Here is a 19,100-nt window from a genome sequence, read left to right as displayed (position 1 = left end):
GTTCCTGTTGATCCAAAAATGTGTGTTTTTATAACTATTAATTTAAATAAAATGGTTGGAAACGATAGATTTTTAAAATTCAGTGCCCGACCGCATTTATTGGCAAGCCTTTAAGGCTATGTGTAGTGGAGTGTATAAAATGAGGCTACAAAATGGGGCGTTTTGCGCCATGTGACGCCAGTCAGCATGGATGAGAATTTGTTTTTGGGGTGTAATGGTGTAGGGCTACAAATTGAAATATAATACATATATATATATATATATGTATATAACACACATATTAAATATTATATTATTCCTTTCCCTTCTTCCAGGCGACGAGAACAACTTGCCCCCGCCCCTTATCGCCTGAAAATCGCCCGGGGCGGTGTTCCTCCTTCAAATCACCCCAATTGGCCCTATATTGTCGCCCATTACGTTTAGTTTAAGTGTACAAAATTCTTGATCGGGTTTAAATGTTTCAACCTGAAGTTTTACTTGATAACCATATTAAGTAAAAATGTATGTACATTTTTGACTCGTGGGTTGCTTATATTATCGAAGTTACTGGGAGGATCTAGCTAATGCGTAGGAAAAGTCCTCTAATACATAGAAATTGACCAAGTCATAACTTGAACTTGTTCTGACAAAGACCCTCAAAATTTAATTACAATTAAAAGAAGAAAAAAGTAAATGTGAATTTGACTTATAATGAGCCCATTGCTTTCTTTGGACCCTTAGGTTGTCTTTTCATATGACCAACCCGTGGAATTTAGAGCCAATTTCGAGTTGTTTGATATTAAAAATGATCTTAACCGTTAATCATCATGTAGGAACAACTCGCGCCAACTGTACCTCCAATTTGAGACCATCTACCTAAAACTTGAGTTTATATAAAGCATGACCGGCATATACGTTGATGCAACACGGTATGCGCCTTATAATTTTCTTTTTTCCGTCACTTGGAAACCAACTCGTAGCAGCAACAACAGGAGGAGAATATGGTAACTACAAGTGTATCGATAAGGAGAGGCGTGCTCTTCTTGATTTCAAAGCTTACATTTATCAAGACCCTTATGGCTATCTCTCTACATGGACAACAAAAAATGAAGCAACCAATGATTGTTGTAAACGGTTTGGAGTCACGTGCAACAACCAGACGGGTCATGTCACATATCTTTTCTTATTTGGAGGAGACCTTGAAGGTAAGATTAGCCCTTCTTTACTTAACTTAAGTTACTTGAATGGTCTTGATCTTTACAAGAATTCTTTTAATGGACCTATTCCTAAGTTCATTGGTTCCATGACTCGGTTAAGGTATCTTTACCTTGATTGGAATGATTTTACTGGAACCATTCCCCCAGAATTTGGAAACCTCACAAACTTACAAGAGCTTACACTTAGATTCCTTTATAGTTGTACAATTGAAAATCTAGATTGGTTGTCTCATCTCTCGCACTTGAAGGAACTTCGTATGGATTCTCTAGCTAAAGCAGATAACTGGGTAAATTCTATTTCAAGTCTTCAAAAGCTATCAACTTTAAATTTAGATGGGTGTGAGCTTTCGCAAGTAATGCTCCATACTCTTATTCTGTCAATTCTTCTTCTTCATCTTCATCTATTACTAGCCTATATCTCCAAAACAACAATCTCAACTCGTCAATTTCTAATTGGTTGTTCCCATTAACTAGCAATAGACTTATAGATCTTTATCTATCTGGAAACAAGTTGGATGGGATTCCCAGATTTCTTGGAAATCTGTGTAGTTTGACCAATTTATTTGTTAAAAACAACTCAATGCCTTTCAAGTTTCCTGATCTTTTGAACAACTTGTCGGGATGCACATCGGATGCATTAGAAAATTTGGATGCTTCAAGTAGCCAATTTACAGGATCATTGTCTGATGAGATTTGGATTTATCTAATAATCAGTTAGATGGCACTATAAGAGAAATAGTGTGGCACCTACCCGAGCTTCGGTATCTGGATGTTTCATCTAACTCTCTTAAAGGTGCCATATCTAAAAACATTCAGTATTCAAAGCTTTGGCAAATAAATCTTTCAAACAACTCAATCGATGCTCACATGCTAAACCTTTCTAAAGTAGAAATAATTGACTTGAGCTCTTGCAAGCTAGGGCCTCACTTCCCACAATGGATCCAAACCTCAAAAAATCTCAAAGGTCTTAATATGGCCAATACCAGAATTTCAGACACAATTGCGGATGAGTTTTGGAATGCATGGCCTTCACAATTGACATATTTGAATCTCTCTTTAAACAACATCACAGGGAAAGTAACAGATTTGTTGTCAAATTTTGATCCTAAATATTCATTAGTAGATTTGAGTTCGAACAACTTTTTTGGCCATGTATTGAATATTTCTTCTTCTTTGGAAAGGTTAGACCTTTCCAAAAACAAATTTTATGGAGAAATAGCCTTTTTGTGCCAAATTGTTGACGGATCTTTATCCTTTCTTGATCTATCGAACAATTTGTTCACGGGACAAATTCCTGACTGTTTGTGGCAGTTCCAAAAACTAGAAGTTCTTAATCTTAGATATAACAATCTGGAAGGCTTCCTGCTTCTATCAACTATTTGATTAATCTCAAGGTTTTGATTCTATACAACAACAACTTCAATGGAGACTTGCCTTCATCTTTAAAGAATTGCACCGAGTTAACCTTCTTGGATTTAGGAGCCAACAAGTTTTCTGGTTGCGTCCCTCTTTGGATCGGAGAAAAGCTTTCACAACTGTATGCTCTTAGCCTAACATCAAATAAGTTCTCTGGAATCATTCCTTTGCAATTATGTCAATTAGTAAATCTACAAATTTTAGACTTGTCAGTGAACGATCTCTATGGAACCATCCCTTCATGTCTCAGCAATCTCACTGCTATGGTACAAGGTGGATCCTCACTAAACGAAAATGTACATGATCTTGAATTTAACTTTACCGGCAGGAGCGAATATGTTGACCATGCGATGATCAACTGGCAAGGAAATGTGCGTGAATTTAGCAAAACTCTAGGATTTGTGAAGAGCATTGATTTTTCAAGCAATAATTTAACAGGAGAAATTCCATGCTAACTAACCGATCTCCATGAATTGATTACACTAAACTTGTCAATGAACTCTTTAGTAGGAGAGATTCCATGGAAAATTGGCCAGATGAAAAAACTTCAAATTTTGGATCTATCTAGAAACAATCTGTCAGGAGGAATACCATCAAGCATGTCTATAATGACTTTATTAAATTATCTAGATGTGTCGTTTAATAACTTGTCCGGAAGAATTCCATATAACACTCAACTCCAATCCTTCGCACCTTCACGATAGATGGGAAATGCGGGACTATGTGGACTTCCCATGTCCAAATCGTGTCCTGGGGATAAAGAAATTGAAGCTCCACCCCTCATTGGTGAAAGTGATCAGGACGATGGTAAAATCATAGATGATCTCAAAAGATGGTTTTATATTGGTGGGGCCACTGGTTTTGCTATTGGATTTTGGTTGGTGTGTTGTGCTTTACTTGTTAGCCGTCGTGGGAGAGATTCCTTTTTCCGCACTATGGATAACTTGGAAAACTGGATTTATGTAAAAGTGGCTGTATTTGTTGCAAAATAGCAAATGGGTGCACATTCATAGGTGTTTGTTGTATTTTATTCTTCTTTTTACTAGTTGATTATCTAGTGTGTTATTTGAACCCTGTATTAAGATATGATGCAAGACAATGTTTATGTGTTAGACGTCACAAACAATGAATTTGTTGCAAAACGCAAATGGATGCACTTTCTTTAATCACAAGTCGTAGTTTTGTTAGACGTCATATAAACCATAGTTGTAACAAAGAGCACTGCAACAATGAATTTGGTCATAGAAGAGTTAGTTTGTTCAAAAGTTTATATTACTTTAATGATCCTCGTCTTGTTGGTTCTTCCAATGGCATCGTTGGCATTGAGTCTACGTCTAAGCTTATATTATGCAATCCGTTGTCTAGAGAGGTAAGACAACTGGCGTCTCACCCTTTGTTCGATTTCACATCATGTTGGGTTTTTGGTTATGATTCATCCACAGATGATTACAAGATAGGGACCTGGAACACCCAGGATAAAACAAGTTTTCAGTTATTGAGTTTGAAATCAAATGAGTGGAGACTTGTTGGAGAAGCCAAGTTTAAGTGGTTTGATGATCAGGCCGGTGTCTTATGCAATGGCACACTTCACTAGATGATTAACAACTATGATGGAAACACAAAGAAATCAATTATTTCTTATAATTTAACTAAAGAGGAATTTAAAGAAACCCACCTACCTAATGATGAAAGATATATAGGTAACAACCTGGGATTTTTTAAAGAATGTCTGTGCATGTTTGGATATTCTTCTTCTCCTGAAGACGTATGGTTGATGAATAAGTACAATGTAAAAGAGTCGTGGGAGCTGGTAAAGATTCGGCATGATGATGAGATAAATTATGATATTGTACACACTTTGAGGTTGGGATTGGCCAAGGGTGATGATGCATCGTGGTATTATAGTGCTTCGAAATGTCTCTGTTTGGAATATATGGCTGCCCCTGTATTTGTGGAGAGTCTTGTATCTACGCATGATATTGCAAGATGAGACCCAAAGCTGATTTGAGGATGGTAAGAAAGGGAGGAAGAAGGGTAGAAGCTCATGGCTTCGTTTTGCATGTTGTTCTTCGGTAAATGTTATTAACTAGAATATGATGAACATGCAGTATTACTTTTATTACTTTTGAATAGTTTGATTGATCTTTAATTTGTTGAATTTTGGTGATGAAATTGTTGCTAGTTATATTTGTAATTTTTTATACAGAATATTGATCAAGATTGTTTCATTTGAGGCACTGGCGGATTTATGGTTTGGGAAGGGTGGGCCGATGCCCACCGTCTGCCTGCTAGAGTGCCATGTTTGATAGTTTTGCACTAGTGTATTATGACTTTATGAGTCAAGAATAAGTTAGTGCCCACCGTCGATTATTATAAGGTTATGCGTAGTAGAGGGGCTACAAAATGGGGCGTTTTGCCCCATGTGACGCCCAGTCAACAAAGGGTGAGTTTTTGTTTTTGGGGTGTAATGGTGTTGTAGCCTAATATATATATATATATGTGTGTGTATCACCCCCACACATACTAATATAATAATAATAATATAATCAAAGTGAAGCAAGGCGACAAGCAGTCCTCGCCCCATCCACAATTCGCCCACACGGGCGGTGTTCGCGCCCCAAATCGCCGGAATTCGCCCCTTCATTTCCCCCATTACGTATGTCCTAAGAGAGAAGAAAAGAGTTTAAATAAGAATTTAAGTGAATAGAGAAAAGAGCAGAGCATGTCCTTTATTATCCGATGGACTGCAAAATTGTTTGTTGAGGAAGAAGACAATTTATTATATTATTTTTTATTTACTAAAGAATGTATTGACAACTTTATAGGAGTCCAAGTCAAAGGCTAAAGTTATATTACTATATTATTTATTTATTATTGTTTACTTATTGTGTTTTACTAGATGTCTATTCTTTAATTTAATTTACGGTTTATTTTGTTTTGTTTGTTAATTTATATTTAAAATTTTTAGTAAACTTAGCTTATCTTTATTTTGTAAGGTTCTTTTATTGATTATACTATAATAGAATAAAGTACTTTATTTATTAGACCTAACTTTCATTAAAGCAGTAACTACTAAATACTAGTAAAAATAATATTCAATAGTCAGTTCAATAAAATTTTAATTATTAGGTGCAGTATAATGCAGTTGGTCTTCTGGTTCAATAACATGAGATGACTATTAGGGTTGGGATCTTATAATCTTAAATTTGAAACTTGATTCAAGAGGGTTTTCTTATAGTGATTGGCTTCATCTTTGGTGGTGTTCTTGGGTAAATCAAACACGGAGCGTCTAAAGTATGGACGATAAATATTTCGTCTCAAAAGGACACACTCATATATTGGGGTGGTTTCAAAAGCTGCCCAAAAACAAAACCAAGGTACACTAAATACTCGAAAGTTCATTTTGTTATGGCCCTAGGCCTTCTTAATGGTTGGTATGTCCTTTTCTCTTTGACCCGACCTATTTTTTTTACCCGGTTTATTTTGTGCCCCTCGTAGTAAAAATTTCTGGATCCGCCTCTGATTTTAGGGATAATGGTTGGTTTGTACTTACAAGCGTTTTACCTGTTTTGACCAAGTTAAGATATTTGTTGTTAAAATATGATATATCTTCATGTGCTTATAACTTATAAGATCTTCAAAATAACTGAAATAGGACATGAAATTAGATATTAAGCTAACTGTTGGAAAATTGGCATTAATAGGTAATGCACGATAGCACCACGTGTAACGACTGCATAACCAAACAACCACACAAGAAAAGAATAAATACAAACCAATATGTCACAATTCAACAATTTTTTAAATAAATATTTGAATAAAAACATCAATTATCAAAACTAGAGAATCAAGTTAATGATTCCGAACATGTGACTTTTTATTTAGTCATGATGTGTTGGTAAGATGAAACCAAAATGCATAGGAGCCATCTTGTTGAGATGTCCTCGTCCGCATTACGTTTTTTGAGTTTTGCATACAAGGAGGACACATCATGGTAAGATGTAAAAGCAAACGGAAAAACTCCTCTTCGTGTCAAGAATAACTTTTTGTCTCAAAACGGTGTTGTGGGAATTTTCATATCGTGGCAATACCGACAATGTGGTTTCACAAACTGTTGGATTCGTAAACAATACCGGATATGCAAACAAAATTCTGATAGAGAAACTGTGTTTTTTTTTTCGTTTAAAGATGTCGGTGAGCATTTGTTTTCACTTGATAATTCTTATCGAACTACAGTTTTTTTTGGGTTGAATATGTTTGCAAAAAGCATTGCCAAACACCCCATTTACACTAACATTTTTAACATCAAACTAGCATTTACATTTTGATTAGGAAAACTTGGATCGAGAAGCTTCACAAGCCGGGCGGTTCCCAATTTGAAGGATGTCAACAATGAATATGAAGGAAGAAAGAGATATGTAGAAGCCGCGGTAAATGTTACGTACTGGAGAGCACTTGGAAAGACTCTACACCTCTAAAGAACCTGCTCGGTGAAGCCAGATCACCAAGTGGCAAACAACACTGTTGGATAATGCTGACTAAGATTGATGATATGGCATTGAACAAGTAAAGTGGAGTAGTGCTGACCGAGAAAGCAGCAATGAATAAACGTTCGTGTGAACGTTGGAGTCGTTCAGAAAAGGAAGGAGGAGTGCCACCTTTCTAGGAAGAACAAGTCTAGCTTTTAGCCTATTTAAGTAGTTGTTCTGTTTAAGTTTTTTATGCAAGTATTCAATTGTTTTCTGCTTTTGTAATCGTTGAAGTTATAATACAAAAAGGCATTCTGCAAGTTTCTGTCTTTGTTATTTCTCTGTTTCCAAACTCTGATCCAACCAACATTTTGGTATCAGAGCAAGATTTCGATCCTATCATATGCCCAAATACATAAACTCAGCAACCATGAGTGCACTAGCTACCAATCTAAACCAACCAAAAGAAAACTCGTTCCCGTTTTACTGTCCCTCTCTTACCTCTTCAAACTACACCACATGGGCCATCAAGATGGAGGCCATAATGGACGCTCAAGGCTTATGGGAGGCTATCGAACCGCAGACTGGGGTGGTTGCGGATGAAAAGAAGAGCAAGATGGCTCGAGCCTTCTTTTTCCAAGCAATTCCGGAGGAGATATTGCTGCAAGTTGCCAAGAAAAAGACGGCCCGTGAAGTGTGGGAATCTTTGAAGACAAGATTCGTGGGTGTAGATCGGGTTCAAAAGGCTCGATTACACACACTCAAAAGTGAATTTGAAGCAATGCGCATGAAAGACAGTGAATCGATTGACGAGTATGCCGGAAAACTATCCGGTATGATCACTAAATACAACAGTGTGGGTGCCGTGTTGGAGAATGAGGAACTGGTACGTAAATTGTTCGATACTGTAACTGAAAAATACATTCATCTGGTTGCGACCATGGAGCAGTATTCTGATTTGGAACGCATGCCTTTCGAGGAGGCAATTGGGCGGTTAAAGGCCTATGAGGATCGAGTAAAACTGAGGCAAGGTGGATCTTCAAGTGAAAATGCTTTGCTTTTCACTAAAGCAGAAGGATCATCAAGTGCCAAGACTTACAATAAGCAAGGGTCCGGGCGTGGACGTGGGCACACTAATGGAGAAAGAGGAGGCAGAAGCAACACACGAGGTGGTCGTGGATCCAGTCGAGGTCGGGGTGACCGGTATGCAGGAAAGTCATACAAAGATACCAACAACACAAACCGAAAACCATGTGACAAGAAGAGTCACATTAGATGCTTTGAATGCCAACAACTTGGGCATTATGCGTCTGAGTGCAAGAACAAACAAGAGCAAGAAGTGCACTTGACAAAGGAACCGGAGGATGGACCGACGTTAATGTTGTGTGTTGGTGAAGAAGAAATACCTTCAATGGTGTTATTGCATGAGGAAAAGGTGTTTCCTAAGAGTCATGCCACCCGGAATGGAGAGAGTGAAGATTTGTGGTATCTTGACAACGGTGCAAGTAATCACATGACAAGCATGAAAAGCTCCTTTGCAGAATTGAATGAAAGCATAACGGGCCATGTACGGTTTGGTGATAACTCAAGAGTAGAGATCAAAGGGAAGGGTACAATACTCTTTCAATGCAAGAATGGGGATCAACTAATGATTCCTGAAGTATACTTCATACCAGCCTTGAAAAGTAACATCTTGAGCCTCGGACAGTTAACTGAAGTCGGGTATGATGCTTGGATGCATGATGAATTCCTGAGGGTATTCGATAGTCACAAGCGGTTGGTGATGAAGATTCCAAGATCAGCAAACAGGTTATATAGAATAACTTTAAAAATTGCAAAACCAGTGTGCTTGAAAGCTAGCATGGACGATGAAGCTTGGATATGGCATGCAAGGTTGGGACATGCCAATTTCCATGTGCTAGAATCGATGGCCAAGAGAAAGCTGGTAAGAGGTCTACCGTGTATCTCACACCCTGAACAACTTTGTGAAGCATGTTTGGTAGCCAAACAAACTCGGAAAAGTTTTCCAAAAGAAGTCAATTGGAGAGCTTCTAAGCCATTGGAGTTGCTACATGCCGATCTTTGTGGCCCGATCACGCCCCAAACATGGGGAGGTAACCGTTACTTCCTCCTCATAGTCGATGATTTTAGTCGGTTCATGTGGGTGTATTTGTTAAAAACGAAGAATGAGGCTTTAGAGAAGTTTCAAATCTTTATGAAAAGAGTTGAAAAACAATCTAAACATGGGGTCAGTATGTTGAGAACAGACCGGGGTGGGGAATTTAATTCCCAAGCTTTTACAAACTATTGTAATCAAATGGGGATCAAAAGGCAAACCACAGCCCCCTACACTCCACAACAAAATGGTGTTGTGGAACGTAGGAATAGAACGGTTATGGGCATGACTCGTTCTATGTTAAAATCATTTAAAGTGCCAGAACCATTGTGGGGAGAAGCTGTGCGCCATTCTGTGTATTTACTCAACAGAATTGTTACAAAGGCTGTAAAGAATAGAACCCCATATGAAGCATGGATGAAGAAGAAACCAAACTTAAAATACTTGAAAGTATTTGGGTGTGTTGGGTACGCAATGAAATTAACAGGTAACTTCCAAAAGTTGGAAGACAGGAGCAGACCTATGATTTACTTGGGAGTTGAGCCTGGAAGTAAGGCATACAGAATGTACAATCCAAAGGAGAAAAGGGTAGTTGTATCACGTGATGTGTCCTTCTATGAAACAAAAGGATGGGATTGGAAGGAGGTACAAAGTGAAAGGTCCATGTCAACAGGAATTTTTTTACAGCCAAATCCCAATGAAGATATCAACCACATGGAGAACTTGCATGGGAATTCAAACCAAAATACCCCATGTCCAGCAGACCAAAGTTCACCTACATCTGCTGGTCCCACAAGAAATTTGCAAGAAAATCCTCAATTTCCCATGCAAGATGAGGAAGACCATGATGGATTTTTTGATCATACACCACCAAAGGGCTTCAAGAAAATTCAAGATGTTTATCAACAGGCTTCTGCAATGACCGATGAAGAAGTACGTAAGTTGTATGAGGACAACGAACTTCTTCTGGCTGATGACGAACCTGTTTCGTTTAAGGAAGCTTCAAAGGAGGAGTCTTGGAGAAAAGCAATGCTGGTTGAACTAGACTCAATTGAAAGAAATAACACCTGGTCCTTAACCCAACTGCCACAAGGAAACAAAGCTATTGGGTTAAAATGGGTGTATAAAGTAAAGAAGGATGCGAAAGGTTCGGTAACTAAGTACAAAGCTCGTTTGGTAGCAAAGGGGTATGTGCAGCGAAAAGGTGTTGATTTTGAGGAAGTGTTTGCACCGGTGGCACGGTTGGAGACCATTCGTTTGATACTATCAATTGCAGCTGAAAGAAACTGGCTTGTTCATCACTTAGATGTCAAGTCAGCCTTCTTAAATGGAGAGCTTAAAGAGGAGGTGTATGTAACGCAACCGTTGGGCTTCGAGATTAAAGGGAAAGTAGGTTGGGTGTACAGGTTACACAAAGCACTCTATGGGCTTCGACAAGCTCCAAGAGCTTGGAACACAAAGCTTGATATGTCCTTAAAAGAAGTTGGTTTCATCAAGTGTGCACAAGATCAAGCAGTATACAAGTTGCAAAACAACAGGTCAACTTTAATTGTGGGTGTGTATGTTGATGATTTAATTGTAACAGGGTCTAATGAAAGGGAAATTGAAGAGTTCAAGAAAAAAATGAAGCAAGCTTTCGATATGAGTGACTTGGGTCTTCTAAGTTACTATTTGGGAATCGAAGTTCAGCAAGGTGACCAAGGTATCTTCATTAAACAGGAAGGTTATGCAAAGAAGATACTTGAAAGTACTGGAATGGCAACGTGCAATGATACACAATTTCCTATGGAAGCAAAATTGAAGCTGACAAAAGATGAGAATGGCAGATCAGTGGAAGCCACTGAGTTCAGGAGAATCATTGGCAGTCTACGGTACTTGACTCATACTCGACCTGATCTAAGCTATTCGGTTGGGGTGGTGAGCAAGTTCATGCAAGAACCTAAAGCGAGCCATCATGTAGCAGTAAAGCAGATTTTACGTTACATCAAGGGTACAACCGGGTTTGGCTTGTGGTATAGAAAGGCTGGAGATGGAAAACTGTGCGGGTACAGCGATAGCAGTCACGGGCTGGATATTGAAGATAGAAGGAGCACCACGGGTATGGCGTTCTATTATTCAAACAATTTAATCACTTGGACCTCACAAAAACAACAGACTGTTGCGTTGAGCTCCTGTGAGGCTGAATTCATGGCTGCAACAGCAGCAGCTTGCCAAGCGTTGTGGCTGCGAAATTTGCTTAGTGAATTGACTGGAAGTGAGGCGCAGAAGGTAAAACTCTTGGTTGATAACGAGTCTGCAATAGCTTTGATGAAGAACCCCGTATTTCACAAACGAAGCAAGCATATTGATACGAAGTTTCACTTCATACGAGAGTGTGTGGATCGGGATCAAATACATGTTGAACATGTACGGGGAGAGCTGCAGAAAGCAGACATTTTAACAAAGCCGTTGCCACGTATAAAGTTCAAAGAAATGAGGAGCTTGATCGGAGTGGAGGACCTTAACCAAGTCAGCATTAACGGGGAGAATGTTGGATAATGCTGACTAAGATTGATGATATGGCATTGAACAAGTAAAGTGGAGTAGTGCTGACCGAGAAAGCAGCAATGAATAAACGTTCGTGTGAACGTTGGAGTCGTTCAGAAAAGGAAGGAGGAGTGCCACCTTTCTAGGAAGAACAAGTCTAGCTTTTAGCCTATTTAAGTAGTTGTTCTGTTTAAGTTTTTTATGCAAGTATTCAATTGTTTTCTGCTTTTGTAATCGTTGAAGTTATAATACAAAAAGGCATTCTGCAAGTTTCTGTCTTTGTTATTTCTCTGTTTCCAAACTCTGATCCAACCAACAAACACGATACCATGGGTCAGAAAGACATTTCGGTTAATGATGTTTCGTGGTTTCCCTTTGTTATACAACGAATCAAGTTCTTCTAAGCTGGAGCAGTAATACTATTGGATAGTTTAATTGATTTTACTGAATTAGGATGGTGAAATTGTTGCTAGTTTTGTATTTGTACATTTTTTATACAAAAAAAATCCGATATGAAGATTGTGTCATTAAGTGATATAGAATGGTAGATTTGTACTTAGCATTGTGATGTGCGAAACGCGGTCTATAAAAATATAACCTAACCTAGACACTCTAATTTTAAATTTATAAATCTAGACTATCCTAATGCTAGACCACTAGACAGGCAAGTGTACCTATCAACTGTAGTAAAGCCTAATGAAGTCCGGATATCGAACCCACAGGACACTAGCGACACCTAACCTAGACTCTGACTAATAACTTAAATAATATATTTAATTGATTTTTGTGTTTTTTTAATTATTAACTATAAATTAAATAATATTTAAACTAAAACTGACACGAAAACTAGACACAGACAAATCGGACTGGAACTCAAATATGGGGAACAACTACCTAGGTACGGAATCCTACTAGTCAACTCTTAAACTCTCGGAATTGGATTTATGATTGGTATCGTGTTCTAAAAATATGAAACTTAGGGAATAACTAAAGTACGCTAGATCACCTCCCGGTCTCACCAACAATACCTAAGAACCCTAAGTATCATGTAAACTCAACGGTTTAATGGTTCGGATCACCTCCCAGTCTCACCTTACCTAACTATGCTAGGGCACCCAAAGACTAAATTACCTCCCGGTCTCTCTAATCACAAAACACCCTAAGGCGTAAAGGGGTATTCTTATTGAATTCGGTTATAATTCGTATCTGCAAGAATCTAAGGGAATCTAGGGTAACTCACTCCCGTGCGATCACTACCCAAACCCACAAATGACCAAAACAGAAGACACTTAATTACCTCCCGGTCTCTCAAGTGACAGAATATAAGGTATCTCTAAACTCTCAATTACCGCTCCTATGGAATACGTTAACTATATACCATAAACTAGTTACAAACACACAGTAAGCAACCTAATATGCATCCATACATGAAAGACATTCACAAAGACGCATATGGAACAATAAATTGATAATAAATTAATATCAAATACGCATATGCATCACAACCAATTAAAATAAAAACTTTACCAAACATGAACCAATCAATAACTAATCCAAAAACCAAAAGTAAAACGAGTCTAAAAAGTATTCATCCGAACCCGGGAAGTCTAATAGTTTAGTCAATCATAATAAATGATGAATCAAAGATAAAATAGATAATATGGTTCATCCAATAATAAAGTTGACCTGGTTGCTTTCTTGAATTCTTTGCTTTGACCAAACTCTAAATAAAAACTCAAACCCCTTTAATTTCCAACTCCACTCTTGCATCTAAAACCTCCACCAATCAAACACCCGTACCTAGGCATGTACAAAACGGTTTGGGACTAGGAACCGGAACCGGTTCTTAACCGGTTCCTATATTCAAAACCCCCTTTTAAACCGGTTCCAGGCTCGAACCGGTTAGGGAACCGAACCGGTTCTCCCACCCTCGGACCCCTAACCTATCTAACCGGTTCTTACCGGTTCCTAAACCGGTTCCTGTACCGTAACCGGTTCCAACTGGTTACAGTGTCAAATTTTTTTTTTTCGTTTTTCGTTTGCGATTTTGATTCTAAACTACGATTCGTATTTGTATAACATGAAAAATAAAAAAAAACAATTAACATAAAAATAAACAATTAACTGATGAAGAAAAGACAACTACTGAAGATGTTTGCCACTGAAGACAGCTACTGAAGGTTGCGACTTCTTCCTCGGAATTACTTGTAGAAATGCCTTCTTGTTCGTCGTGCACTCGAACATCAAGTGGTGTTTCATCTTCGAGAGTGGTCACGTGTTGAATACGATCGATTGAGTCCAAGTGATCCTTTAAGCAAATGCACATCTCCACCGACTCCGAATTTAGTCTTGTTCTTCTCACCGATATTACCCTGCCACTAAGAGAAAAAGCGGATTCCGAAGCTACCGTAGAAGCTTGGACGGTTAGTAAATCACGGGCCATGGTGGCAAGAATCGGAAACTCGGTCTCTTTACCTTCCACCAAGCCAAAACATCAAAAGTGCCATATTCCTCTTCGGATAAACCGGTAGAGTAATCATTTGCACTATACCTTCCTAGTTCGCTTGAAGGGGTGTTACCCCTTTGTTTTTTAGCCGTTACGTTTTATTTTCAAATTCTTTAAGATTGCAAATCATGGGATTTCGTACTCTAGTAGCACTTGAACTTGATGAAGACCCCCCCGGCATAGGCATGTGTATGTTTGACCCATATTTATTTAAATAAAAGTCATACATAAATTTAAAATTCAAGTTAAAATCATTTTTTGCCTCTGAAAAGTTTGGGTCAACTTCATGCATATCTAAGGCTGAAAAAATTTCGTCTATCACACATTCAACCCCCGTAACATTTAACATTGGGTTTAAAGCGGCGGCGCAAGTAAAAACCGGTGGCAATTCAAGAAAGTATTTTTTTAATTTAAACTTCATTGGTAATATGATGTTTGAAAACATTGGACTTTTATTTTCAAATTCTTTAAGATTGTTAACGATTAAAAATAACTCCGAAAGAACCAAGGGACTTGTCGGATAATACGTTCCCGATAGTTTCGTAGTTGATGTTTCAAAAACTTCAAGAAAAGTCGATAAGTCATTGATAATTTCCCATTTCTCATTTGAAAAGGGGATTGCCAAATCATTCTCGGCAAGACTAGAATGAAACATTTGTAAAGTTTCTCTTTGTTTCAAAGCACTTTGAAACATTATGCAAGTGGAATTCCATCGATGAGGTACATCCCAATTAGCTCCCAAAGCTTTTCTTCCCGTATCTTTACAAAATTTTCTATATTCCATTTGTCTTTTTTTACCTTTCTTAAAAACTTCATGTATCATTAGTCTAAAATCGTTTATAACCGATGTAACCTCATCCGAAGCAAGTCCGTCTTGCACGATTAAATTAATGATATGTGCAACACACCTTGAGTGAAAAAATAAACCATTGCAAATCGGCGTATATTTTAATTTTAATTTATCAACCGCCGATGTATTATTCGACGCGTTATCAAATGCCATTGAAAATATTTTATTTTCTAGTTTATAAGTTTTTATAACATAATCTAAAATTTCAAACAAATTATCTCCCGTATGTGGATACTCAAAGAGTTCGAAAGCAATGGTGCGTTTCATCATTTCCCACGATGACTGGTCTACCCAATGAGCGGTGACACAAAGATAAGATTCGGGTAGACCATGTGGAGCCGACCAAACATCACTAGTTAAGTTTATTCCCGTATTTATATTTTCAAATATGCAATTAGTACCTCTTTGGCCTTCTTCAACAATTTTAAACAATAACGTTTAAGAGTATGACGACTTATGTGAGTGTATTGTGGTTGAAGCGTATCTCGAATCATGGCGGTTAAGCGAGGGTTGTCGAAGTGGCTAAACGGCAAAGCTTCTTGAATCACAAACTTCGCCATACGATCTTGAACTCGATCAATTTGGTATGTATATTTTCCGCCTTCACTATCCATTTGCGTTTGTTGCGAATCGACGTTCTTTTTCAACGCCTTGCAATACGGTTTTTCGATGTGTTTCTTCAACTTTGAATTCGAAAGTGGGTTTAAATAAATCCCACAAAACTTGCACCGAGCCTTCAATGAATGGTCACTCAATTCAACCAAATCCCAATTGCACCAAATCTCTTGATTACGATTATGAGGTACAATACGAACGAAACTTGGTTCGGCGTTGGAACCTTGACCAACCGATGATTGTGAGGCATCCATAACAACAAATATGAATATAGAAGAAGAGAAAACAAGAGATTAGAGAACTCAAAACGTTGTAATAGCGTTTTTTTTGTATTTTTTTGCGTTCGGGTTTGCGTTTTGAGTGTTGTGATGAACCCATGACACCAAATACCTATTTATACTAGTAGTGGGATGCTTGGGGGAGCCAAAAAACGGCTATTTTTGACCCCAACGGTCAAAAAACGGCCAAAAAAACGATTTCCAACGGCTATATTCGATCCAAAGGCTAGAACCGGTTAGGAACCGGTTCCGGATGGTTCGGTTCCAGAACCGGTTCCGGTTCGGTTCCGGTTCCTACCCACCCCCACTCAGAAATGCAAGAACCGGTCACGGATCATCGGGTTGAATCAGATAGAGTCCGGTTCCTACAAAAAAAGGGTAGGAACCGGTTCGGTTCCGGTTCGGGTCCACCAGTTCGGTTCCAGGAACCGGTTTCATTGAACATCTCTACCCTTACCAGTTGTTGTCACCTTCTGTCGCAAGACAGAAGGTTCCTTTTTCTATCAAAGCAGCCGACCACTTCATACATAGCAAAGGGTTTCTTTTTAACTCTTCATCTTGGGCCTCATGGTGCATCACTTTGTTTAATTTAAAAGATGGCCCACCTAGTCCATCTTTCGTTTACTGTTGTACACAAAACAAATAAATGTAACCTAAATATATCATATTAAAATACAAAGCAAAAGATGTAGGTTTTTTTTTCTTTAATTCACGTATAGAGTCCAAATCCATATATTCTTCTTCATCCAATCATTAAAGTTAATTGCATGACACATTTATTGTTATTATTATTTTTTTTTGGTTACTTAAATTTATTTGAAAACTTAGTGTAAATAACCCATTTTAACTTGTGATCTTTATAAGTTTTTAAAAACCAAATATCAACCAATTAGACAAATTATTTAATAAAAACAACATTCAAGTTATTTGAAAGTGTAGGAAATAGTTATAATATTTATATATAATTTTTGTCCATATCACATTGTATTACATATTAATTTTTACTCATCGAGCTTATGATGGGCTGGTGTCTTGTTGATCAAGTCGAGCCAATAACTTGGATAAACAAGGAATTTATTTATTAATTATTATTTATATTTATTTACTAATTAGTATTTGAATATGATTATGGTTTTTGTATTCTAGTCATGTTGGGTTTTCAAATCTAAATTAGTATATATACCCAAGCTTGTTGTTATAGACTTATATCATGAAGAATTGAGTATTATAATTTTCAAGCTAACGAGAATTACAATTATTGAGCTTATGATCTGGATATTTTTTGTGTTCATGCCAAACTTCATCAAAGTCCATAAACGTAAGTGGATTAGGCTGTGATGTTGGGCTTGAACTCAAAATACATTGGGGTGAACTTATACGAAGCTGATATCGGCCTGAGCAATTAATTCACATCAGTTGGGCCACAACAAATTCGGTTCCTGTTAGTTTCAATGGCAGATGCTGTTCATGACGATGTACTTGAGGAGATACTGATACAATTCGAAGGATCTGAACCGTTACAAGCGCTGTAAGTCATGGCGTTCTTTAATCACAAGTCATCTTTTCGTTAAACGCCATATGAACCTTAGTTATAACAAAGATCGCTACAACAATGAACTTGGCCATAGAAGAGTTACTTTATTCAAAAATTCTGTTTTCTTGAATCCTCATATTCTTGTTGGTTCTTCCAATGGCCTTGTTTGCATATGTACTTTTAGCTATAAGCTTATAGTAGGCAATCCGTTGACTAAAGAGGTAAGACAACTCTCATATCCCCCGTATATCGGTCTACCATTGTGTTGGGGTTTCGGTTATGATTCATCCACAGATGATTACAAGGTCATTATAGGGACTCGGGAAGGCTCGGATACTACATGTTTTCAGTTACTGAGTTTGAAATCAAATGTGTGGAGAGATATTGGTGAAAGGAGGTGTGGTTTTTTTAATAATAATAAGGTTGGTATCTTATGCAATGGTGCACTTCATTGGATTATTAACAATCTCGATGAAAACAAGAAGATTATAATTTCTTTTGATTTATCCAAAGAGGAATTTAAAGAAATCCCTCAGCCTAATGATGCAAGTTATAAATATAATTATGGTAGCCACTTGGGAATTATAAAAGAATGTTTATGCATAGTTGCAAATTCTTCCGATGTGTGGTTGATGAAAAAGTATAATGTAAAAGAGTCGTGGGAACGGGTAGAAATCCCTCATGACCATGAGATGAAATATGATATTGTACACTGGTTGAGTTTGAGACCCAAGGATGATGATGCATCATGGTTTTGCCGTGTTTCCCAACATCTCTGTTGGGAATACATCGATGCTCCTATATATGTGAAGAGCCCTGTATCTCCCCATAATGCAAGAGGAGTGCTAACATCGGTTCTATTTCATATTCTTATTTTCTTGGATCACATAAGTTACTTATCTTCTCGTGTCCTTAGTTCGATGACGTTACCTCATGCTCTGGCATGAATCTATCTTCAAGTAACTTGTGAATGATGATTATTTAAGGAATTCTTATCATTATATGAAAGTTCTTGTAAATAATATTTGATTTTCACTAACTTCCGTGTTTTAATGTTTCAGTCAATGAGGGAAGATACCAGACCAAAAGCCAGTTGCATGTTAATGATAATAATGATTGCTTATAGTTTTATTGTTTTATTTTGCTACTTTCTATCTTGTCTTTAGTCTTAAAGTGGTTGACTTCTTCTAGTACAGTAGTACAATTCTGGATGTAATATTAATCGATTTATTTGTTGATTTGTTCATGGCTAGTTGAAGAGTAGACTTTTATTGGAAGTAATTTTGGAAGTTACGTTTTACACTTTAAGAGGGAAAAGTAAAATAACATTTTGTTGGAAGTAATTTCCAACTTAATATGTAGGTGACCGGGCTGTACCTATTGGGCCCGTGGGATTCATTAATATGTAATGGGTTTATGAGGTTGCAATTTGGGTTTTATTATATTTGGTAATGTATTGACTAGCAAGTTAATTAGGTTAGTCTATATAAATCGAGTTATGGTTAGACATTATAGATGATGAGCAGCTGTAACCGAGTTAGGATTCAGCAAGAGTCAAACCGAGTTAGAGTTTCAGAGTTGTAATCAGTTTTTT

The 19,100-nt window shown here is 37.5% G+C and overlaps 1 protein-coding gene and 2 pseudogenes across 1 annotated transcript; all 3 read left to right on the top strand.

Annotated features, from left to right (window-relative positions):
• The first annotated feature begins 898 nt into the window (after positions 1-898).
• Positions 899-3,604, top strand: LOC143620256 (receptor-like protein EIX2; annotated as a pseudogene).
• A 155-nt stretch (positions 3,605-3,759) lies between these two features.
• On the top strand, positions 3,760-4,206 carry LOC143620255 (F-box/kelch-repeat protein At3g06240-like). The gene has a single exon (XM_077091974.1). It carries the CDS (start codon positions 3,760-3,762, stop codon positions 4,204-4,206), a length of 447 nt encoding a protein of 148 aa, XP_076948089.1.
• Positions 4,207-17,423: 13,217 nt separating this feature from the next.
• On the top strand, positions 17,424-18,670 carry LOC143620179 (F-box/kelch-repeat protein At3g06240-like; annotated as a pseudogene).
• The last annotated feature ends 430 nt before the right edge of the window (positions 18,671-19,100 follow it).

This window comes from Bidens hawaiensis, unplaced genomic scaffold (genome assembly GCF_021521415.1).
Source record: "Bidens hawaiensis isolate Kalapana, Puna unplaced genomic scaffold, B.hawaiensis_p1.1 tig00002553_1, whole genome shotgun sequence".
Classification (NCBI taxonomy): Eukaryota; Viridiplantae; Streptophyta; class Magnoliopsida; order Asterales; family Asteraceae; genus Bidens; species Bidens hawaiensis.
This window is presented reverse-complemented; position numbering and strand designations above follow the sequence as displayed.

Excerpts from the sequence above, each read along its gene's own strand:
- LOC143620255 (XM_077091974.1), top strand. The coding sequence starts at position 3,760 with ATGGATGCACTTTCTTTAATCACAAGTCGTAGTTTTGTTAGACGTCAT.